At 41.9% G+C, this 26,211-nt stretch overlaps 1 protein-coding gene across 2 annotated transcripts in view; it reads right to left on the bottom strand.

The window, feature by feature from the left end:
* The window catches only part of TCTN1 (tectonic family member 1), a 78,129-nt gene that overhangs the window by 4,594 nt on the left and 47,324 nt on the right, over positions 1–26,211 (bottom strand). For both annotated transcript variants that reach the window (XM_073676312.1, XM_073676313.1), the window contains exons 11-12: positions 12,320–12,461; positions 2,713–2,884 (exon numbers count right to left, since the gene is read on the bottom strand). In XM_073676312.1, coding sequence (XP_073532413.1) covers positions 2,713–2,884; positions 12,320–12,461 — 314 coding nt within the window. The remainder of the gene's footprint in view (positions 1–2,712; positions 2,885–12,319; positions 12,462–26,211) is intronic.

The following is a 26,211-nucleotide window of genomic DNA, read 5'->3' as shown; positions in this document are numbered from 1 at the left end:
GTTACTCAAATACAAGCCCTAGTATACAATAGTAATGCTGGGTTAATCTTCCCAGGTAAACAGAAAGAAAGGGACTAGTATTTAAATAGTCTATACACTCTGTGGGTTTTTACTTACCCCTTCTTTTTTGTGACAGATACTATGGCTGATCTAGTCTTTGGCATCAGTCGGCCGTGATCCAGGCCTGATTCTTTTTGACAAACAAAGTTTTCCACATTTGCAGAGGTTAACTTGGTCCACTTGGGTGTGACTAAGCCACTGGCAGAGCTGAATACCCTCTCTAGCCGTACACTGAAGACTGGACGTGACAGTATGCCCATAGCAAACTGGGCATATTCTGCTGAGTCAAAAGTCCATAGTATCAGGGCATCTGCCAGAGAAAGGACAGTCTAGGTATTGCTGAGCGTCATGGTTCAGCTGATGCGTCTGTTTGCTGAAGTGCATCAGGTTAGCGCAATGTCAGAACATCTGATTCATCATGTGAAATATACTATAGCTGTTGCTGACTCTGCTTATTGTAGGCCTAATGCTGGCAGAGGAGGAGTCTCCTGGTCAGCTGTGCGGTCAGCAGGTGTCAGCTTTGCGCAAACATTGCCAAACAGGGAACACCGCGTATCCTGATGATAGGCTACCTTCAACTCCCTTTCAGAAGACAGAAAAATTTTCCCCCATTTTGCTTTTATAGTATGTGTTTAAAAGCTTGGTTATCCAATAGTGAGTCCTTTGCTTGATTGTGGACTGGCAGGCGTATTGTTACAGTCATTCCAGCATACAGCTTGCCAGCAGAACGGAGGGCGCCGTTTGTTCAATTTAATCACCCGGCTGTAACGACTGTTTTTCATAGCCAGTGTTGTCATCATTTTGACACTCAGCCTCGTCCCCTGCCAAATCAATATCCACATGCTTCTTTTCATCCACTTCCTGCTGCATGTAACATGGTCCTTGAGGGCCCCAACAGTCACAGGTTGGGGATGAATATATACAAACTACTGTTATTTCCATCATCCGCTGTTGCATTCTGGTGGTGGCTTTTTAAATGATAAATATGAGAGGGATAACATAGTTGATTCCACAGTTGTCGCTACTGACAAATTTAGTTACTTTTTGGAAGTGCTTGAGTGGGCAACTTATGACCCTCATCAGTTGCTAATGGCCGATCTCAAAGTAACTCACGCTCAAGTTTCACTTCTGCATGATGTAATCCATCAAATTCCAATGTCATAAATGAGGCAGCACTAGGGCAGACTGTTCTGCTCTTACAAAGCCAGAAGGGTGTGTATGACTTCTGTCCCCCATGCTTTCAAGCTGTAAAACTGCTTAGCAGTTTACTTAGAATGAATAAAAAGAATTAGGGTGGTTTGTGGCATTAATGCTGTCCTCTGTTGCTTTTGTGGATAGTGTCATGTCCATTAAGTAGGAGATAAGAGAGGAGAAAGATGACCGCGGTTTAGTGGAGGAAACAGACATAGCTCCTAGTTACAGAGGCTTAACCAACTGTCCTGGTTGCAATGGTGCATCACATTCACCCAGTGGGCCTTGAAAAGCATGTTTTTGCCCTGCTTTAATTGCTTTTCCAAATGTCTATAGTGACGTGCACTTTGGAGCGCGAAGACAATTTGAAAGAGCAGCCTACATTACCCTGCATGTGAGAGCACAGTGTGCGCATTGCCAAAATAATGACAATTAAGTACAGTATCTTCCAGGGAGGTTGAGCGCACAAAATAATATCTTGAAAGGCAGCTGAATCCACAAGGTGGTATGGCAGCGACTGCACCACCAGCAACATGATCAGGTGAGTGTTTAGTTGGCACACAATCAGATGACTAGGAGCATTCACCTGCTTTCTAGGCACATGATAGAGATCTGCTGATGGACTAGAGAAGACGAAGGTTGTGTACTCGAAGAACGACAAGAAGTAGTGCTGTATGATAGGGATGATGACACTGACAAGGTACTACTAGACTGTGAGGCCGGCTAACAGAAACATGAGCATGTGGAGAAGGAAGGGGAGTGGACAACTTGAGGCTTGCTCTGATTGCTGGACGGCTGGCTTTGCCCAAATGACCAGGTGATGTCACTTCATGTGCTGCTGATGGAGTACCGTAGTTCCTAGTCTATCTGAGTGGGGACACCCACAGCTTATATTCCTTTTGAAGAGCTTGAAGGCTGCTGATGAGGCATTTGGCAGCAAAGTGATGCCCACATGTACGACTTGGTACCACGAGAACACACTTGTGTATAAAAATACACATTTTCCCTAGTTTGTGGATTTTTTTTTTGTTTCGTGCTCTAAGTAGAGATGATTGAATCCTATGAAATTCGATTTGCCATCGAATTCTTTAAAAAAAACATTGGCTGCAAATAAATTCACCACAAATTGGAGGCACTTCAATTGCCCTGAAAAGATTTGTATTGCATTCAAAGGTCTCCTAGATTCAGAAACGGTTAAAAGAAGTGACACGTTTATTCTTCACAGTATAGAGGCAGAGCCACTGCAAGAACGATGGCGATACCACCAGCAAAACCGATTCAGGAAAACACCTGGGAAAACTTGACGGTCGTGCCGGCGTCTAAAAGATGCAGTGTATACATAGCCTTAGATTTATATAATAGTGATGGTTTAAAAAAAAACAAAACAAAAACGTGAAGGTAAAAAAAACTTCATATTTTCATCATGTGCTTTAAAATTTGATATACAGAAGGGGAAATTACCTGAACTTCAGCTTGATCCGTAGTAATGACATTAATTGGTACCCAGTCTAATATATTTTCTGGCTGAGAATTCCCAAATTGGGCCACATAGTTTGGAAACTGATGTCCTTGTAGTACATTTAGAATGGCGGCCCCAGCAAACTTACAAAATCCATCACTAGTATAATTGACTCTATGGAGGAAACAAATACAACATTTCAGTCAAATTTGGAACCATTGTTTAAAGCAGAAAAGCCTCAAGAACTGACATGTAAGTTTTTCCACATGAAAAATGAAAGCATCCTGTGCACTGTAGTCATTTTTCCCATTGTAATCAATGAGCAACCCCTTTACCCCTGAAAGTGGTGTGCACCAGGCCAATTTTTACAATTCTGACCACTGTCACTTTATGAGGTAATAACTCGAATGCTTCAACGGATCCCCCTGATTCTAGATTGTTTTTTCATGATGTATTGTACTTCATGATAGTAGTAAAGTTTATTCGATATGATCTGCATTTATTTGTGAAAAAAATGGAAATTTGGCAAAAATTTTGAAAACTTCGCAATTTTCAAACTTTGAATTTTCCTGACCTAAAATCAGAGAGATGTCACACAAAATAGTTCATAAATAATATTTCCCACATGTCTACTTTACATCAGAGATTCAGCACAATTTTAGAACCAAAATGGTTTTTTGTTAGGAAGTTATAAGGGTTAAAAGTTGACCAGCGATTTCTCATTTTTCCAACAAAATTTACAAAACCATTTTTTTAGGGACCACGTCATATTTGAAGTGACTTTGAGGGGCCTTTATGACAGAAAATACCCAAAAGTGACACCATTCTAAAACTGTACCCCTCAAGGTGCTCAAAACCACATTCAAGAAGTTCAGGTGCTTCACAGGAATTTTTGGAATGTGGAAGAAAAAAATTAACATTTAACATTTTTCACAAAAATTTTACTTTAGACCCATTTTTTTTTTATTTTTGCACTGTTTGGGCGCACGGCAGGGTTCGGAAGGGCCTTAAGAAGCGCCATTTGACTTTTTGAATGTAAAATTTTCTTGAATAATTAGCGGACACCATCTCGCGTTTGGGGAGCCCCTGATGTGCCTAAACAGTGGAAACCCCCCACAAGTGACACCATTTTGAAAACTAGACCCCTTGAGGAAGTGCTTGTCAACTTGGTCACACTATATAAATTCATGCAACCGACCGTAAAAGAATGGTAAAAAATAAATATTATTATTTATAAAGGACGTCATGGCAGGTCCTTTTAGACCATTGCGAGCTGCCGGGAAGCCAGGACGGATCGGATAAGGACCTCGGGGGCCATCAGAAGGTAAGTATAATGTACAGTAAAGACCAAAAGTTTGGACACACCTTCTCATTTAAAGATTTTTCTGTATTTTCATGTCTATGAAAATTGTACATTCACACTGAAGGCATCAAAACTATGAATTAACACATGTGGAATTATATACTTAACAAAAAAGTGTGAAACAACTGAAAATATGTCTTATATTCTAGGTTCTTCAAAGTAGCCACCTTTTGCTTTGATGACTGCTTTGCACACTCTTGGCATTCTCTTGATGAGTTTCAAGAGGTAGTCACCAGAAATGGTCTTCCAACAATCTTGAAGGAGTTCCCAGAGATGCTTAGCACTTGTTGGCCCTTTTGTCTTCACTCTGCGGTCCAGCTCACCCCAAACCATCTCGATTGGGTTCAGGTCTGGTGACTGCGGAGGCCAAGTCATCTGGCGTAGCACTCCATCATTCTCCTTCTTGGTCAAATAGCCCTTACACAGCCTGGAGGTGTGTTTGGGGTCATTGTCCTGTTGAAAAATAAATGATGGTCCAACTAAACGCAAACCGGATGGAATAGCATGCCTCTGCAAGATGCTGTGGTAGCCATGCTGGTTCAGTATGCCTTTAATTTTGAATAAATCCCCAACAGTGTCACCAGCAAAGCACCCCCACACCATCACAACTCCTCCTCCATGCTTCACGGTGGGAACCAGGCATGTAGAGTCCATCCGTTCACCTTTTCTGCGTCGCACAAAGACACGGTGGTTGGAACCAAAGATCTCAAATTTGGACTCCTCAGACCAAAGCACAGATTTCCACTGGTCTAATGTCCATTCCTTGTGTTCTTTAGCCCAAACAAGTCTCTTCTGCTTGTTGCCTGTCCTTAGCAGTGGTTTCCTAGCAGCTATTTTACCATGAAGGCCTGCAGCACAAAGTCTCTTCTTAACAGTTGTTGTAGAGATGTGTCTGCTGCTAGAACTCTGTGGCATTGACCTGGTCTCTAATCTGAGCAGCTGTTAACCTGCGATTTCTGAGGCTGGTGACTCGGATAAACTTATCCTCAAAAGCAGAGGTGACTCTTGGTCTTCCTTTCCAGGGGGGGTCCTCATGTGAGCCAGTTTCTTTGTAGCGCTTGATGGTTTTTGCAACTGCACTTGGGGACACTTTCAAAGTTTCCCAATTTTTTGGACTGACTGACCTTCATTTCTTAAAGTAATAATGGCCACTCGTTTTTCTTTACTTAGCTGCTTTTTTCTTGCCATAATACAAATACTAACAGTCTATTTAGTAGGACTATCAGCTGTGTATACACCAGACTTCTGCACAACACAACTGATGGTCCCAATCCCATTTATAAGGCAAGGAATCCCACTTATTAAACCTGACAGGGCACACCTGTGAAGTGAAAACCATTTCCGGTGACTACCTCTTGAAGCTCATCAAGAGAATGCCAAGAGTGTGCAAAGCAGTCAAAGCAAAAGGTGGCTACTTTGAATAACCTACAATATAAGATATATTTTCAGTTGTTTCACACTTTTTTGTTAAGTATATAATTCCACATGTGTTAATTCATAGTTTTGATGCCTTCAGTGTTAATGTACAATTTTCATAGTCATGAAAATACAGAAAAATCTTTAAATTAGAAGGTGTGTCCAAACTTTTGGTCTGTACTGTATATTTTTTATTTTATTCTTTTTTTTTTTTATTTTTTTTTTACAGGTACTATGGTACCCGGGTCTGGAGGAGAGTCTCCTCTTCTCCAAACCCGGGTAACATCCGCACATTGAACCACATGATATCCGCATGTGCACATGTAGTGATGCGGATATCATGCGATTCAATGCAAGTCAATGGCGGCGAAAACGCCGCGATTCCGCAAAATAATTGGTAGTGCTGTGGATAATGATAATCCGCAGCGTAAATTTCCGCAGCATGTGCACAGCACATACAGATTATCATTGGGGAACATGGCAGACCTTCTACCAAGCGTTTTTTAAGTGTTTCTGCAGCGGAACTGCCGCTACGGAAACGCTTAAAAAATGCATAGTGGGCACACAGCCTAATAGTGATGAGTGAGTATGCCTCATTAACCCTTTCAGGGAACACGCTCGGGTGCTCGCTGAGTATTTTGGCGTGCTCTGCGTTTCTTTCATTGTCGCCGCGCCTGCAAGTGTCACGATTGTTAGCTGTGACACATGTAGGGATAGCCTGGCTGAACTGCCGTTTGAGGGTGAATATGTCTGCCGTCGATGTCAGCGAGTTACATGTTTGGAAGCCAAGATACTGGATCTAAATGTGCAGCTAGCAACACTCAGGAGCATTGCAAACCTGGAGAGGCGTTTAGAGCTTACTGAGCTTGCGTTGGCTGGGGCCAGTGATATGGAGGGTGGAGGTGGGGAAGATCAGGACCCAGAAGTAGGTACCTGGGTAACAGTTAGAAGAAGGGGTAGGGGAAAAAGTGCCAGGGAGCCCAGTCTTGATCTGGCACAACCTAGTAAATATGCTTGTTTGGCTGATATTAGGAATGCAAGCCCAGGGCTGGGATCACTACAGTAGGACGCAGCTCCTAGCAACCAGGAAGACAACTGCTGCAGGAAGGAGGGAAATAGGAGTGCAGCAAAGGTCAGACAGATGTTGGCGGTAGGGGACTCCATAATTAGGCGGACAAACAAGGTCATCTGCCGCCGAGACTGTGAATGCCGAACAGTGTGTTGTCTGCAGGGTGCTCGAGTTAGACATATTGCGGATCGGATAGACTGATTGCTGGGTGGGGCAGGGGAAAACTCAGCGGTAATGGTACCTATCGGTACCAATGACAAAGTTAGAGGGAGGTGGAAGGTCCTTAAAAATGATTACAGGGAACCAGGAGAGAAGCTGAAGGCCAGGACCTCCAAGGTGGTGTTTTCAGAAATACTGCCAGTGCCACGAGCATCACTAGATAGATAGCAGGAGCTTAGGGAGATAAATAAGTGGCTCAGAAATTGGTGCAGGAAGGAAGGGTTTGGGTTCATGGAGAACTGGGCCGAATTCGCTGTCGGCTACAGGCTCTACAGTAGGGACGGGCTGCATCTCAATGGGGAGAATGCAGCTATGTTGGGGGAAAAAATGGTCAGACGAATGGAGGAGCTTTTAAACTAGGATCTGGTGGGAGGGAGGGTATTCGTGCTAATAAGGGGATAGATAGAGTAGACAAAGAGGGTGGGACAGCATGGTTTTTACAGGATCTAGGGGGGCTGGGATACGCAAGTAAAGTAGGGAGCTGAGTAGGAGTAACAAATGTGCTAATGGTATTAAATGTTTGCTGGCAAATGCAAGTAGTCTCTCAAACAAAATGGCTGAACTAGAGACTCTTGTCGGTCATGGAATATGATGTGGTACGTATTACGGAAACCTGGCTGGATGAAAACCATGACTGGGTGACAAACATGGAGGGATACACTACATTTAGAAAGGAAAGGAAAGACTAAAAACGTGGAGAGGTGTGTATTTTCGTAAGATCCAACTTAAAACCTGTTCTCATTGACAACATTGGGGGAAGCTGCGACAATGTAGAGTCAGTCTGGGTTAATGTACATGGGGATGGCCATAATGGAAAGCTTTTAATTGAAGTTTGTTACAAGCCTCCTAATATAGCTGAATTGGTAGAGGATGACATGCTGCAACAAATTAAAAATGCAGCAAATAATAATAGGGTCCTTATTATCGGCAGGGCCGGCTCCAGGTTTTTGTGGGCCCCGGGCGAAAGAGTCTCTGTGGGCCCCTTTAACACATACCACGCTTGATGATGCACAGATACAGCAGATAAATATATATATAGTACAAGGCCAAAGATTTCACTTATTATATTACATGACTGATATCTATTGTAAATTCCACAACAGTTCAGAAACCGGTGAATCGCTCCATAAAGAATACTGGACCCCATATAACACTCCATACAGGATACTGGCCCCCTTATAATGCTCCATACAGAATACTGGCCCCCAAATAATGCTCCATGCAGGATACTGACCCCCATATTACGCTCTGTACAGAATACTGGCCCCAATTAACACTCCATACAGGATACTGGCCCACATATAACGCTCCATACAGGATCCTGGCCCCCATATAATGCTCCATACAGAATACTGGCCCCCATAAAATACTGGCCACCATATTACACTCTGTACAGGATACTGGCCCCCTTATAATGCTCCATACAGAATGCTGACCCCCAAATAATTCTCCATGCAGGATACTGGCCCCCATATTACGCTCTGTACAGGATACTGGCCCCCTTATAATGCTCCATACAGAATACTGGCCCCAAAATAATGCCCCATGCAGGCTGTTCCCCCATATAATGCCCCATGCAGGCTGTTCCCCCCCCATATAATGCCCTATGCAGGATGTCACCCCTCCTCTTTATAATGCCCCATGCAGGATGTCACCCCTTCTTATAATGCCCCATGCAGTATTTCACCCGCCCCTTATAATGCCCCATGCAGGATGTCACCTCTCCCCCTATATAATGTCCCATACAGGATGTCACCCCTCCCCCAATATAATGCCCCATGCAGGATGTCACCTCTCCCCCCCCCATATAATTCCCCATGCAGGATGTCAACTCCCCCCCCCCCCCATATAATTCCCCATGCAGGATGTCAACTCCCCCCCTATATAATGACCCATGCAGGATGTCACCTCTCCCCCCCCCCCCATATAATTCCCCATGCAGGATGTCAACTCCCCCCCCCCCCATATAATTCCCCATGCAGGATGTCAACTCCCCCCCTATATAATGACCCATGCAGGATGTCACCTCTCCCCCCCCCCCCATATAATTCCCCATGCAGGATGTCAACTCCCCCCCCATATAATTCCCCATGCAGGATGTCAACCCCCCCATATAATGCCCCTTGCAGGATGTCACCCCCTCTTATGCCCCATGTAGGATGTCATCTCCCCCCCCCCCCCTTATAATGCCCCACGCCTCCATATATTAAAAAACAAAAAAACAAATACTCACCTCACTTCTCACCTGCTGCCGCTCATCCGGACTCCTCACCCGCGCCGGTGTCTTCCCGCTCTGCGCTGTGACTGCTCAGGAGAGAGCGCGGTGTAAAGACGTCACTGCGCCCTCTGACCTGTGACGTCACAGTGCAGCAGCCGCGGAGAGACAGGAGCTGCTGCAGAGGCACGAGGAGAGGTAAGTATTGTGCCGCCGGCTGCCGGGGCCCTGAGCAAGCAGGGGAAACCGGGCGCTGGCACCGCACCGCTCACGGGTCTCATAGCGCGCAGGGATCCCCGACAGTGAGTGGGCCCCTCTGCCTGCTCAGGGCCCCGGCACTTGCCCGGGTGCTGACGCCGGCCCTGATTATGGGGGATTTTAACTATCCAGATATCCAATGGGACATAGAATCACCCAGTTGTGCTAAAAGTTGCAAGTTCTTATCCACAGTTCAGGACAATTACCTCTCTCAGCTGGTAGATGAACAAACCAGGGGAGGTAATCTATATCTGGTTCTGTCAAATAGACCAGATACTGTTTCAGATATACAGGTCCGGGAGAATTTGGGAAACAGCGTCCATAATATGGTAAGTTTCAATGTAATATTCAATAAAACACTTCAAAAAAGAAATGCAAAAACCTGGAACTTTAGGAAAGCTGATTTCATCAAATTAAGGGAAGAGCTTAATCGTGTAGACTGGGACCATGTCATGGTAACTGGGGATACCGAACGTAAATGGGGCATGTTTAAGGAAATACTACTAGAATCCTGTAGAAAATTTATACCCTCTGGTAATGAAATGTCCAGGAATAAAAAGAAACCATTATGGATAAATAAGACAGTACAAAGTTTAATAAGACAAAAACAAAAGGCATTCAAAATCTTGAAGGCCGAGAATACAGAAATAGCATTTCAGGAGTATAAAGACCTAAATAAGAAATGTAAAAAAGAAATCAAGCTAGCAAAATTATCTACAGAGCAACAAATCGCCAGCGACATTAAAATAAATCCCAAAAAATGTTATATATACAGTACATCAATGCCAAAAAGAAAAAATCAGATGGTTTCGGCCCCTTAAAAACAATAACAACTATTAATTATAGAGGACAAAGGAAAGGCTGAAATATTAAACAGGCACTTTTCATCCATGTTCACCAACAAACTGTCCGTTCCAGGGATCTTTCAACGGGGCAAAAATTAAAGTTCACCACCTAATATAACTAATTTAAGACAAAAAGAAGTACGCCTGCGTCTGAGCAAATTAAACATTGACAAATCCCCCGGCCCAGATGGCATTCATCCACGGATACTGAGGTAATTGAGCTCAGTAATTAATAAACCTCTGTATCTCATATTCTTAGACTCTCTGGTAACTGGGGTAGTGCCACAGGATTGGAGGATAGCCGATGTGGTACCGATATTTAAGAAAGGTAAAAAGGTGGATCCAGGTAACTACCGTCCGGTAAGTCTGACATCAGTAGCGTGCAAAGTTTTTGAGGGCATCATAAAAGATGACCTGCAGAGTTATATCGCAGAGAATCATAATAATATAATAAATGATAATCAGCATGGATTCATGAAAAATAGGTTCCGTCTAACCAACATGTTGAGGTTCTATGAGGAGATAAGTGCAAATCTGGATGTTGGTAATTTGGTTGAAGTGATTTATCTGGAAAGGCATTTGATACTGTACCACATAGCCTTCAAAAAAAGGCTGGACGATTTCCTCGATACACATAACATTGTGGGTTATAGTTAAATTAGTCAAAATATTACACCTATAGTAGTACATTTAATAAGATAATAGTAATTACATAACTAGTATCATAATTAGGTTTGATCCAGGGTTCTAGGACTGATCGCCTTTTCTCGGGGTCAAGAAGGAATTTTTCCCCATGATGCAAATTGACTGAATGTGTCCTGGGGTTTTGCCTTCTTCTGGATCAACTGATTTAGGCATAGGGATTTTAGTAATACCATTATTACAAGAGTAGTACAAAATATAAAACTAATTAAAAAATTATAAACGGGTTCATTTTTAATTTTAATAGTGCAGCAATAATAAAAATGGTAATAATACACTTGTGAGGCCCAGACCCAGTAAGTTAGTATGTTAGTGTAGGGAGTACAATTGGGGGGAGAAAGGTTGAACTGGATGGACTTAGGTCTTTATTCAACCTACGTTACTATGTATTATGATTACAACAATACCAAACTTAAATTGATTTTAAGTCTTTTTTAATGGCTTGATAAAGGCCCCATATGGCCGAACGTCACATGTAAGTTCTTGTGTGTATGATTATCAATAAATTGACTGTTTGAAGGAGATTGTCCGGTGCCTTGGTTCCTGGATTAGAGGGTCAGCTGTGGGTGCATCACTTCACACAATTTTGCACTCACTCAAACCAGTTGGACATTCAGGTGGTTCAATCCACCGCAATAATATTGCTAAGGCCACGGCCCTACTATCAATATTCGGTCACTATTTTTTCTCAGGAGTGGGAGCCAAAACCAGGAGTGGGTTATAAATGCAGAATTGGTGACTTGTTGCTATTATACCTTTTGTCTGATTGTTCCTCACCTGGTTTTGGCTCCCACTCCTGAGAAAAATACTGACCAATTACTGATAGTGGGGCCGTGGCCTTACAACCAAACTCTGGCTGCCTTAAAAAGGTTGTGTAGACTAAAAGAAAAGTCCCCCAGGGTCTTTAGTTGTAGTAAATAAACTAAGTGAAATACACCTACTGGCACCCACCTGGATCTAGTGCAGGTCGCTCAATGATTGGCGCTGTCTCAGAAAGGGGAGAAGTGACTTCCAGCAGCAGCAGGACCGTTGCACCATGTGAATTAAGCCAAACACAGGCCATTGCGGTCCTGCTCCTGGTGGAATGGTGTTAGCGCAGACAACATAGTTGCTTTCACGGGATCCAGGCACGTGTTGGCAGATGAGTATCACTTTGTTCTTTTTTACAGCTCCAAGACCCGGGGAACTTCCCGGATAACCCTTTTAACCCTTTGTCCATCTGACTAGCGCATTTTGCCTACTGTTCCAGTACTGTGTCAGCTGTTGCTAACAGACTATTCCCAAGGAAGCAATCTGAAGATACCATATGGGGAAATCACTCACCTTCTTGATGTTAAGAGTGAAGAACGCACAATCCTTTAGACTCTCTTCCCTCGTTTAAACCCAACTCATATTTGTTAGTTATCTAGTTAGTCTACAATGCATAATACAGACCTACTAATGGGGAAAGCAGTCTTGTCTGAACTAGCACTGAGAAAAAAATGTAAATAAAATTCCCAGTATAAAGATGAAATCTGCTTACCGGAGCTTGCACCCAGACATCATGTTGTAACCAAATAACACCGGAGTCCTGTTTCCTTCTTCTGCTAAACAGTTTTGGTCATTTGAGCTCTTAAGCAAAGTCAGTTGCCCAAACCTATTGGTGCTCCAAATAATCCCAGATTTATATAAAGTTGTTAAGGATCCATTTTTGTTCATAAGAGATAAAAAAGTAATAAAATAAAATTGCATTCTCTTCTATATTCTCTTGTATCATGATTTAAAGGATTTCTCATTGATCTGAAATTGCAGGTATTTGTTTTAAAAAAAGAAAAAAAAACATTTCAATGCGTTTCAGTCCTTTGCGGTCCATCTAAACTGGCCACAAATTGATAAATGTCCATAAGAACACTCAGCCTATGTAAACATGTCACTTATCAGGGACACAAGCAAATTTCTAGTTCTTCAGCTTGTTGGATTATTTATGCCAATAAAAAAAATTGCTGTTACCTGCAGATCGCCGTGTGCAAACGGGCTACACTGCCAAAAGAACAGTGGCGACCAAAAGTTTGTTTTTTAAAAGTGTGATTACTTCTGTCTGGTTGTTGTGATGCCATTTCAACATTTGCTGGGCCAAATGTTTTGCATATTTAGTCATGGGTAGTCTAAATTTTACCTACAATTGTTTTTTTTGTGTATGTGTTTTTAGGTTAAAACATGGCAAAGACAAAGACAAATTAGTCACCAGATGTCAGGAAGCTTATTATTCTGAGAGTGTAGTCATTCAAAAGCCAAAAACAGGTAGCTATGGAATTCAACTGTTCTCAGAGTCACGTGTCACGTATATTAACCCCTTAACAACATTAGACGTACTAATACGCGTCTGTGCCCTGGGACTTAAGAGCCAGACCCGTATTAGTACGTCATCGCGATCGCGCACGCACACAGGCTGTGCGGGCGTGATCGCCGCCGGGTGTCAGCTGACTGTCACAGCTGACACCCGGTACTATGTGCAGGGAGCGATCCAGCACCGCTCCCAGCACATTAACCCCTGCAATGCTGTGATCGAAGTCGATCGCAGCATTGCGGTGGCAAGGGGAGGTGATGGCAGATACTCACCTCCTCTTCCGGCCTCCAGCGCTGTCTGCCGTGGCTTCCAGGATGTTGCCATGACGACCCGATGTCGTCATGACAACATCCGGGTCACCAGACAACAGGAAGATTGTTTGGACATGCGCAGTGCATCTCCAAACTATCTTCTCCCTGTCCAGCGCTGACAGCCTGCATGGCACAGGGATGGTGCTGCATTCCTGTGCCATGCAGGCGATCCGAATAAAAAAAAGTGAAAGTCCCAGAGTGGGACAGAGTAAAAACTGTCAGAAAGTGAAAAAAAAAAAAAAAAAAAAAAAAAAAAAAAATTGTAAAAATATAAAAAAAATAATCCACCAAAAATAAAAATATAATGTACCCATCACTAAATATTATTATAAAAAAAACAAAGAAACAATAAAAGTACACATATTTGGTATCGCCGCGTCCGGAACAACCTGACCTATAAAACTGTCCCACTAGTTAACCCCTTCAGTGAACACGGTAAAAAAAATAAATAAAAAACAAAGCAAAAAACAATGGTTTATCACCATACCACCAAACAAAAAATGGAATAACACGCGATCAAAAAGACAAATATAAATAAAAATGGTACCGCTGAAAACGTCATCTCGTCCCGCAAAAAACAAGCCTCCATACAGCTCCATCAGCCGAAAAATAAAAAAGTTATAGCTCTCAGAATAAAGCTATGCTAAAAAAAATTTTTTTCTATAAAATTGCTTTTATTATGCAAAAGTGCAAAACATAGAAAAACGATATAAATGTGGTACCGCTGTAAACGTACTGACCCGAAGAATAAAGCTGCCTTATCAATTTTACCACACGCGGAACAGAATAAAAAAAACAAAAAAAACAATTCCTGAATTGTTGGTTTTTGTTTATTCTGCCTCCCAAAAATCGGAATAGAAAGCGATCAAAAAATGTCACGTGCCTGAAAATGGCACCAATAACAACGTCAACTCATCCCGCAAAAAACAAGCCGTCACATGACTGTCTGCCAAAATCTGGAAAAAATTATAGCTCTCAAAATATGGCGATGCAAAAACTAGATTTTACAAAAAATGCGTCTTTTAGTGTGTGACAGCTGTCAGTCATAAAAACCCCATATGATTCTGGTATCACTGTAATCGCACCGACCCGAAGAATAAAGTCGTCTAATCACTTATACCGTACGAGGAACGGCGTAAAAAATAAACTCTCGGGTTAGGGTTGGGCTAGGGTTAGGGCTGGGTTTGGGGTTAGGGTTGTGATGGGGTTGGGATTTTTTTCAAAAGTAAGAAAAAAAGATGACGATATGGCGACTAGTGTTGAGCGCAAGAGCTCGCTACTTGAGTTTGCATCGGGTGCTCGGGTATGCATTGAGTATCGTGGGTATTTGAGTGACATTCTCGAGTCTTCGCCCCATATGCTTCGCGGCCAAAAAAACTTTGCGGGGATTGCCTGCCATGCACGAGCGATCCCCGCATGTTTTTTTTTGGGAGTCTAATAACCGTGAAACATGCGGGGCAGGGACTCGAGCATGTCACTCGAGCACACGCAGTACACGGTGCATACCTGAGTACCCGATGCAAACTCGATTAGCGAGCACTTGCGCTCAAGACTAATGACAACTTATTCAATATGATGACCTAATGTTATCAAATTCTGTGTCGTACCTCTGGGTTCAAAATGTTCACTATACACCTTAATAAAATCCTTGAGGGGTATAGTTTCCAAAATGGGGTCACTTGTGGGGGAGCTCCACTATTTAGGCACATCAGGGGCTCTCCAAACGCGACATGGTGTCCGCTAACAAATTGAATGGAAAATCGGCTCAAATTGTTAGAGGATGCCATGTTGCGTTTGGAGAGTCCCTGTGTGCCCAAACATTGGAGCTCCCCCACAAGTGACCCCATTTTGGAAACTAGACCCCCCAAGGCACCTATCTAGATACATAGTGAGCACTTGGAACCCCTAGGTGCATCACAAATTGATTCGTAAAAATGAAAAAAAAAACACTTTTTCATTTTTACGAATCAATTTGTGAAGCACCTGGGGGTTCCAAGTGCTCACTATGCATCTAGATAGGTGCCTTGGGGGGTCTAGTTTCCAAAATGGGGTCACTTGTGGGGGAGCTCCAATGTTTAGGCACATCAGGGGCTCTCCAAACGCAACATGGCGTCCGCTAATTATTCAAGCAAATTTTACAATCAAAAAGTCAAATGGCGCTCCTTCCCTTCCAAGCCCTGCCGTGCGCCCAAACAGTGTTTTTTCCCCACATATGGGGTATCTGCGTGCCCAGGGGAAATTGCACAACAAATTTTGGGGTCCATTTTTTCTAGTTACCCCTGTGAAAATAAAAAAAAATTGGGTCTAAAAGTAACATTTTTGTGAAAAAAGTTAAATGTTCATTTTTTTCTTCCACATTCCAAAAATTCCTGTGAAGCACCTGAAGGGTTAATAAAGTTCTTGAATGTGGTTTTGAGCACCTTGAGGGGTGCAGTTTTTAGAATGGTGTCACTTTTGGGTATTTTCTGTCATAAAGACCTCTCAAAGTGACTTCAAATGTGATGTGGTCCCTAAAAAAAATGTTTTTGTAAATTTTGTTGGAAAAATGAGAAATTGCTGGTCAACTTTTAACCCTTATAGCTCCCTAACAAAAAAAAATGTTGGTTCCAAAATTGTGCTGATGTAAAGTAGACATGTGGGAAATGTTATTTATTAACTATTTTGTGTGACATATCTCTCTGATTTAAGGGCATAAAAATTCAAAGTTTGAAAATTGCTAAATTTTCGCCAAATTTCCGTTTTTTGCACAAATAAACGCAAGTGATATCGAAGAAATTTTACCACAATCATGAAGTACAATATGTCACGAAAAAATAATCTCAGAATCAGGGGGATCCGTTGAAGCGTTCCAGAGTAATTACCTCATAAATTGACAGTAGTCAGAATTGTAAAAATTGGCCTGGTCATTAACGTGCAAACCACCCTCGGGGGTTAAGGGGTTAAAGAAAGACGAAGAAGGTTCTGGAACAGCTGGCAAAACTAGAAGTGGACGACCGCAGAAAACTTCCTCCAGAGTTGATCATATTATTAAGAAAAAGTCAGTATCTGATGTCCATAAAAGTGCTGTACAGATTTCACATGAAATGAAAGAAGAATATGGGGTCAAATTGATTTAGCAAACTGTGGTGCGACAGCTAAGAGCAGTAGGGTTAAATGCACGAGTTCCAGTCAAGAAGCCTTTCATCTCCGCAAAGAACCAGAAGGTCCGACTTGAGTTTGCCAAAGAACACAGCCAATGGAAAGAGACAGATTGGTCTAAGGTGTTGTGGTCGGACGAATCTAAGTTCAATCTGTTTGGTAGTGATGGCAAGCACTATATATACCACCCAATAGGAAAGCGTGGTGGCAATGTCATGGTTTGGGGCTGCTTTTCTGCATCTGCCATTGGCCCTTTACATAGAATTGATGGAAATATGAATGCTACCATGTACAAGGATATACTGGAGAATGTAATGCTGCCACATGGTAAAAACAAAGTACGCAGGGGATGGAAATTCCAGCAAGACAATGATCCTAAGCACACATCCAATTTAGTAAAAAATTGGTTAGCTAAGAAAAATGTTCGCCTGTTGCAATGGCCAATCACCTGATTTACACCCTATAGAGCACCTTTGGGATGAGTTAGGGCGATGAGTTGGGCCCCGTACCCATAGCAATAAAGATGAATTGTTTGCAGATTTGCAAATGGAATGGAGCAAGATCCCTCAAGGTGTCTTGAATACCCTAGTGGCTTCAATGCCCCGTCTGTGTCGTGCAGTAATTAAAGCAAGAGGTTATGCTACAAAATACTAAGTTTATGGCATTGTAAACAATGAATTACTCTCTATGTTGTGACCAATAAATAGTATATGCAAAACCTTTGGCAGTCAGTTTTCTTTAAATTACCATACCTATATTCAAAAGCATTTTGGTTAAAATTAAGGTTTTGCATGATGACAACTTCATGCATTTTCAATTCATCACCAGGAAAATGGCATCACAACAACCAGACAGATGTAATCACACTTTTTTAAAAAAATGCAAAACTTTTGGTCATCACTGTATGCATGGTGTATGATGGTTTGTATTGGCCTGAGTGAACAGGCCTGTAAACGAGCATTGATTGATTTTTACATAGTCTCAGCTCTCATTTTTTGGGGGCAGAAAACTGCCCATCTAAATCGATCTTCATCTGAAGGCGTTGTCCCGTCTTCTGATGAAAGTATGCAATAACTCTATGTGACCGCAGACTTCTGAATTCTTACAGCATATGAACCGCATGATATTAGGGTTCTCTGGTGTCGCCGATGAGAGCAGGTGGTCACACAAAAAAAAAAAAAAGTGATTTGCATACTTCTGTATAAATCCCATCTATACATGCTCAGCCTCACTCAATTCACTTGTATTGAGCAAGCATGTCTAGTCGGAATGTCCGCTTGTATCCAAATTGCATACCTGCAGTCACGCGACCACCAGCTCTCACTGGAGAATCCTGTCACTCTGCGATGCACAGGCATTAAGAATCAGAAGTCTGCAGTCACAAAGTGACCTAGCAGCGAATCAGTCTTTCCGTTGGAGATATCTCCATCTACAAGTCTAGATCATAATGATTTATTGGTATCAAATTGATTATGTATAGATTATTGTAACGTATGAGATCAATTAATCAGATAAAATCGGTGAGGGTGCCCTCAGGAACCAATACGTTTCTAGGAACCTTTTTATTCCTAATGCAGACTATATAATAAACACTGACATGTGACAACACTTGTTCTGGATGGGCTGCTAATTACGGACACGTAAGTACCGAATATGTATTGGGATTTTTTCTAATTTAGATTTTTGGATTTTAGTTTAGATTTTTTTTATTTAGTGAATAAGTAAATGGAGGTTCAATGCAGACCCCTGTCTCCTGACTTTTCTCTCACTCAGGATTTAGTGCACTCCAAAATAATCTTAAAAGGTAAATTGACTCTTTCACTGCCACGGCCTTTTCAACAATTTGTGCCTCTGGTAGCCAAAACTATTTTGCACTTTTGATGTTTACAGATAAAACCTAAATTACAAAATAAAAAATATATATTACTAAACCCCCATACTTTATATACAACCCCTGGAAAAAATTATGGAATCACCGGGCTCGGGAGGAAGTTCATTCAGTTGTTTAATGTTGTTGATAAAAAGCAGATCACAGACATGGCTAAAGTAATTTGAAATGGCAACTTTAGGGCTTTAAGAAACACTAAAAGAAATCAAGATTAAAAATGTGGTACTCAGTAAGGGTAATTTTTTTCAGACCAAGCACAGGGAGAAAATTATGGAATCACTCAATTCTGAGGAAAAAATTATGGAATTATGAAAAACACACACACAAAAGAACACTCCAATACATCACTAGTATTTTGTTGCACCACCTCTGGCTTTAATAACAGCTTGCAGTCTCTGAGGCATGGACTTAATGAGTGACAAACCGTACTCTTCATCAATCTGGCTCCAACTTTCTCTGATTGCTGTTGCCAGATCAGCTTTGCAGGTTGGAGCCTGGTCATGGACCATTTTCTTCAACTTCCACCAAAGATTTTCAATTGGATCGAGATCCGGACTATTTGCAGGCCATGACATTGACCTTATGTGTCTTCTTTCAAGGAATGTTTTCACGGTTTTCGCTCTATGGCAGGATGCATTATCATTTTGAAAAATTATGTCATCATCCCCAAACATCCTTTCAATTGATGGGATAAGAAAACTGTCCAAAATATCAATGTAAACTTGCGCATTTATTGAAGATGTAATGACAGCCATCTCCCCAGTGCCTTTACCTGACATGCAGCTCCATATCATCAATGACTGTGGAAATTTGCATGTTCTCTTAATGCAGTCATCTTTATAAATCTCATTGGAACAGCACCAAACAAAAGTTCCAGCATCATCACCTTGCCCAATGCAGATTCGCGATTCATCACTGAATATGACTTTCATCCAGTCATCCACAGTCCACGATTGCTTTTCCTTAGCCCATTGTAACCTTGTTTTTTTCTGTTTAGATGTTAATGATGGCTTATGTTTAGCTTTTCTGTATGTAAATCCCATTTCCTTTAGGCGGTTTCTTACAGTTCGGTCACAGACAGACTCCAGTTTCCTCCCATTTGTTCCTCATTTGTTTTGTTGTGCATTTCCTGTTTTGGAGACATATTGCTTTAAGCTTCCGGTCTTGACGCTTTGATGTCTTCCTTGGTCTACCAGTATGTTTGCCTTTAACAACCTTCCCATGTTGTTTGTATTTGGTCCAGATTTTAGACACAGCTGACTGTGAACAACCAACACCTTTTGCAACATTGCGTGATGATTTACCTTCTTTTAAGAGTTTGATAATCCTCTCCTTTGTTTCAATTGACATCTCTCCTGTTGGAGCCATGATTCATGTCAGTCCACTTGGTGCAACAGCTCTCCAAGGCGTGATCACTCCTTTTTAGATGCAGACTAACGAACTGATCTAATTTGATGCAGGTGTTAGTTTTGGAAATGAAAATTTACAGGGTGATTCCATCATTTTTTCCTCAGAATTGAGTATTCAATAATTTTTTCCCTCTGCTTGGTTTGAAAAAAAAACACATTTTTTATCTTGATTTATTTTAGTGTTTCTTAAAGCCCTAAAGTTGCCATTTGAAATGACTTTAGTTTTGTGCCATGTCTGTGATCTGCTTTTTTTCAACAACATTAAACAACTGAATGAACATCCTCCGAGACCGGTGATTCCATAATTTTTGCCAGGGGTTGTATACATATATTTTCTAAAAGTAGACACCTGGCACAATGTAAAAATGCCATTCAGCACTTTACACACTCAGGCACTTTCATGCAACTTTGAAGCAAAGTGATTTTTTTTTCTAAAAGATGCAAATAAATTTATATTAGTGACTAAAAGTATGACCCAAATAAAAAATTGGATATACTGCACCTCTTTAAAATAAAAAATTTAACGTGTGCAGAGTTCATACATACCACACAGGCCTATGTCTACCCTTTGTAGATCTAAATAAAATCATCAAAACTGGAAAGATCAAAAATCTGCTTTCATGCTGAAAATTCAAATCTGGCACGTGTCACATTAAGTAGCAATAACTTTGGAACTCGTTTACATATCCCTGTGGTTCTGAGGTATTTTTCATGACACCGGGATGTACATTAGTTGTAATTTCAGATTAATATGGTTTGAATTTATTTATAAAAAAAAAACCTATCTGGAATAAAAAAACATTTGGAAACCAATAGATTGAAGGGTTTTTTTCACGAACAAAAGTTGATTTTAATCAATAACTTCCACAACTGGATGTGTTTAAATAAAATGTTCCTGTGCTGAGATAATCTTCTAAATGTGCCCCTACTGTGTACTGTGTAATGGCTGTGGCTGACCATGCAGGAACATGGTCTGATCATACCACATCTCCTGGGTAGGGGAGGAAGCAAAAAAGAGTATACAGACATCACAGAATACTCTGTGATCCTGTGCTGTAAAGTAAAACATTTCTTTGTCTGTTTTTAAACAATGTTTTACTTAAAAAAAAGAATTATTTGCGATCCTGTGCTGTAATTGGCCGTGTCACCTAGAGCAGTAATCACATATAGTTCTTTGAAGCTACAGATAGTTGGTTAATATCAAACTCCACTATAGACCTTACTGCAGTGTCTGTTCACTAGACTTCTTCACCCCTATTGGACCTTAGAAATTAGGTGTATTGTCTAAACTCCTAATGTGATTTCATATGGAACAACTGAAATGTATTGAGGCTTAAGATACTATATCACATATCACTTATGAATTTGTTGCATTGCATCGATATGTTTCAGCATCCTGATATCCGAAAGTGGCCCCCATAGGACCAAAGGGGGCGAAATTGGTCTGGTGATTAGATACAAAAGCATGGATCTTTGTCCAAAAAGACTGCATTTCTGAGCAAGACTACATGCCGCAGTACAGGACAGCCTCAAGGGGCATTAAACTTGAAACAATTTGATGTAGGGAAAATACCCATCCTATGTCCTCTAATGGGGGTAATATAGGCCCAATGACAGATTGAGAAGCATTTCTATAAATTGCGCTGAAGGAAGAAACTCATAGCTATAATCAATCGCTGTAAGTATGGTAGGTGTAGTGAGTTCTGGTATATCCCTCGACCATTTGGTTAGTGATGTTGACTGGGCGACATGGTCTATTACTTTATTAAGGAGCTTATAATATTTGATTTTTTGAGGGCTGAGATTGTGAAAAGAATATCCTTAAAGAAATTGTCCACTAATTTTACATTGATGCCCCATCCGTAGGAAAGGGCATCAATGTCTGATCGGCCGGGGTCCTGCACTCCCGCCGATCAGCTGCTATCTGTGCCGGCAGCCGGAAATGCTTACTTGCGGACCTTGGCCGTCTAGCTGTAGTGGCCACAGCAGGGCACTACACATCCGCCTCCCATTGAATTTAATAGTAGGCGGTTGTGTAGTACCCCTCGGTGGCCACTACAGCTAGATGGCCAAGGTCCGCAAGTAAGCATTTCCGGCCGCCGCTGGCAAAGATAAACAGCTGATCGGCGGGTGTGCCGGTACGGGACCCTGGCCGATCAGACATTGATGCCCTATCCTACGGATGGGGCATCAATGTAAAAGTAGTGGACAACTTCTTTAATTGTGGATTGTACTCTGTCGGTAAGGTGAGGCAGAATAGTTGATATATATGTTTTAGCTTTTAGATAGGGGAAGAATGCAATAGAGATTTTTGGGTATTTAGAATTAAGCTCTGAAATAATATACGTTGATGTGAATGATCTAACACATCAATAGATCCAAGTCCCACATTATACCAAAGGTAAAAAGTATGAAGAGAGATTGGTCCATGGTGGAAGGTAGGGTTTTGAATTAGGGGGAGGTGGATGGAATAATTAGGGTGTAATGACAACAATTGTCTGGTCTTCTGTCATGCTCTCCAGGTTGATATTAATAAAGGATTAATACTGGAAGTTAGCAGGCAGTTGGGAAAATTGCAGGTGAAGTGCAGTTGTGAGAGATATGAGAGACAAACTATTGATCAATAGAATGATCTGTGAATATAGATGTAACATGCAGCCAGTCTCCAATTACTCTAAGGCATACATGCTAAACTATGGCCCGTGGCTCCCACAGGGTGGTTTTATTTGGCCCATGACACCAGAACCACCCACCCCTATGTGGGGTCCATTATTCTGTACGGAGGACTAGGTGGGGTCCATTATTCTGTACGGAGGACTAGGTGGGGCCCATTATTCTGTACGGAGGACTAGGTGGGGCCCATTATTCTGTACGGAGGACTAGGTGGGGCCCATTATTCTGTACGGAGGACTAGGTGGGGCCCATTATTCTGTACGGAGGACTAGGTGGGGCCCATTATTCTGTACGGAGGACTAGGTGGGGCCCATTATTCTGTACGGAGGACTAGGTGGGGCCCATTATTCTGTACGGAGGACTAGGTGGGGCCCATTATTCTGTACGGAGGACTAGGTGGGGCCCATTATTCTGTACGGAGGACTAGGTGGGGCCCATTATTCTGTACGGAGGACTAGGTGGGGCCCATTATTCTGTACGGAGGACTAGGTGGGGCCCATTATTCTGTACGGAGGACTAGGTGGGGCCCATTATTCTGTACGGAGGACTAGGTGGGGCCCATTATTCTGTACGGAGGACTAGGTGGGGCCCATTATTCTGTACGGAGGACTAGGTGGGGCCCATTATTCTGTACGGAGGACTAGGTGGGGCTCATTATTCTGTACGGAGGACTATGTGGGGCCCATTATTCTGTACGGAGGACTATGTGGGGCCCATTATTCTGTACGGAGGACTATGTGGGGCCCATTATTCTGTATGGAGGACTATGTGGGGCCCATTATTCTGTTCGGAGGACTATGTGGGGCCCATTATTCTGTTCGGAGGACTATGTGGGGCCCATTATTCTGTATGGAGGACTATGTGGGGCCCATTATTCTGTATGGAGGACTATGTGGGGCCCATTATTCTGTATGGAGGACTGTGTGGGGCCCATTATTCTGTATGGAGGACTGTGTGGGGCCCATTATTCTGTATGGAGGACTAGGTGGGGCCCATTATTCTGTATGGAGGACTAGGTGGGGCCCATTATTCTGTATGGAGGACTAGGTGGGGCCCATTATTCTGTTCGGAGGACTATGTGGGGCCCATTATTCTGTATGGAGGACTATGTGGGGCCCATTATACTGTATACTGGTTGGCCTGCGACTTTGTCCACGTTTTTCATTTCGGCCCTCTGTGTCTTTGAGCTGGACATCCCTGCTCTAAGGAGAGAGGCCAAATTGCATAATTTTATGTTGGGGAAATTTATGCCACCATTTAGCCTAGGTTGAGATAGCATATGAAAAGGGATTAGAGGACATCCATCCCCCACCCCCCAAATAAAGGATCAATACAAATAATTGATTTGTTTTACTTCTTTTGGCTTTAGGTACAGTACAGACCAAAAATTTGGACACACCTTCTCATTTAAAGATTTTTCTGTATTTTCATAACTATGAAAATTGTACATTCATACTGAAGGCATCAAAACTATGACTTAACACATGTGGAATTATATACTTAACAAAAAAGTGTGAAACAACTGAAAATATGTCTTATATTCTAGGTTCTTCAAAGTAGCCACCTTTTGCTTTGATGACTGCTTTGCACACTCTTGGCATTCTCTTGATGAGCTTCAAGAGGTAGTCACCGGAAATGGTCTTCCAACAATCTTGAAGGAGTTCCCAGAGATGCTTAGCACTTGTTGGCCCTTTTGCCTTCACTCTGCGGTCCAGCTCACCCCAAACCATCTCGATTGGGTTCAGTCCTGGTGACTGTTGAGGCCAGGTCATCTGGTGTGGCACCCAATCACTCTGCTTCTTGGTCAAATAGCCCTTACACAGCCTGGAGGTGTGTTTGGGGTCATAGTCCTGTTGAAAAATAAATGATGGTCCAACTAAACGCAAAAAGGATGGAATAGCATGCCGCTGTAAGATGGTGTGGTAGCCATGATGGTTCAGTATGCCTTCAATTTTGAATAAATCCCAAACAGTGTCACCAGCAAACCACCCCCACACCATCACACCTCCTCCTCCATGCTTCACGATGGGAACCAGGCATGTAGACTCCATCTGTTCACCTTTTCTGCGTCGCACAAAGACACGGTGGTTGGAACCAAAGATCTCAAATTTGGACTCATCAGACCAAAGCACAGATTTCCACTGGTCTAATGTCCATTCCTTGTGTTCTTTAGTCCAAACAAGTCTCTTCTGATTGTTGCCTGTCCTTAGCAGTGTTTTCCTAACAGCTATTTTACCATGAAGGCCTGCTGCACAAAGTCTCCTCTTAACAGTTGTTGTAGAGATGTGTCTGCTGCTAGAGCTCTGTGTGGCATTGACCTGGTCTCTAATCTGAGCTGCTGTTATCCTGCGATTTCTGAGGCTGGTGACTTGGATAAACTTATCCTCAGAAGCAGAGGTGACTCTTGGTCTTCCTTTCCTGGGGCGGTCCTCATGTGAGCCAGTTTCTTTGTAGCGCTTGATGGTTTTTGCAACTGCACTTGGGGACACTTTCAAAGTTTTCCCAATTTTTTGCACTGACTGAGCTTCATTTCTTAAAGTAATGATGGCCACTCGTTTTTCTTTACTTAGCTGCTTTTTTCTTGCCATAATACAAATTCTAACAGTCTATTCAGTAGGACTATCAGTTGTGTATCCAGCAGACTTCTGCACAACACAACTGATGGTCCCAACCCCATTTATAAGCAAGAAATCCCACTTATTAAACCTGACAGGGCACACCTGTGAAGTGAAAACCATTTCCGGTGACTACCTCTTGAAGCTCATCAAGAGAATGCCAAGAATGTGCAAAGCAGTCATCAAAGCAAAAGGTGGCTACTTTGAAGAACCTACAATATAAGACATATTTTCAGTTGTTTCACACTTTTTTGTTAAGTATATAATTCCACATGTGTTAATTCATAGTTTTGATGCCTTCAGTGTGAATGTACAATTTTCATAGTTATGAAAATATAGAAAAATCTTTAAATGAGAAAGAAGGTGTGTCCAAACTTTTGGTCTGTACTGTATATGGGTAGGGATTGAAGTAGATAAAGCAATTTGGGAAATGTTTCCATTTTAAGTAAATTTGCTCTACCTAAATAAGAACGGGTACAATGGCGCCATACCCTTAGGGTGGATTCTAATGACTGAATGTATGGATATTAGCTGAATATAACTGTAGGGGAAATCTAGTGAGTGTGACCCCTAAGTAGGTAAGAGAGTTTGTTTTCCAAGTTATTGGTATATTTCTTAAAAAAATATTAGGTTATGTGGAGTGCATAAGCAGTGGATTTTCTACACATTGCAGATTCTCCATCCATATTTGGGAAAAAAATATTTAAAATCTCATGCATGATCTATAAATAATTTTTTATAAGCAAATTTCTTTTGCAGACTTTCACTGTACATCTCACCCTTTGCAATTCAGAGAGTGAAAACTACAGAAAATTTCCAACAAAATAATACCCATCATGGCCTCAGTTCGAAACTATGTTTTGGTCTCAAATTGTGTAAACTTGATATTGGTGTATTCCTAAATATCTTTCCTCTCTGTTCCTATTTTATTTTTGGAACTAGGCTTCTTAGGGTTGATATAGTATATAAACGGCATAGGTGTGTGCACTAAAAGCACCATGGCCATCAACACCAAACGTGCTGGTGGAAATAGGATCACAAAGAAGGAAACAGC

This window comes from Phyllobates terribilis, unplaced genomic scaffold (assembly GCF_046119375.1).
Source record: "Phyllobates terribilis strain yellow unplaced genomic scaffold, ASM4611937v1 Scaffold_1__5_contigs__length_1240528914, whole genome shotgun sequence".
In the NCBI taxonomy this organism is placed as follows: Eukaryota; Metazoa; Chordata; class Amphibia; order Anura; family Dendrobatidae; genus Phyllobates; species Phyllobates terribilis.
Note: the sequence above shows the minus strand (reverse complement) of the source record. Positions and strands in the feature narration are given on the sequence as shown.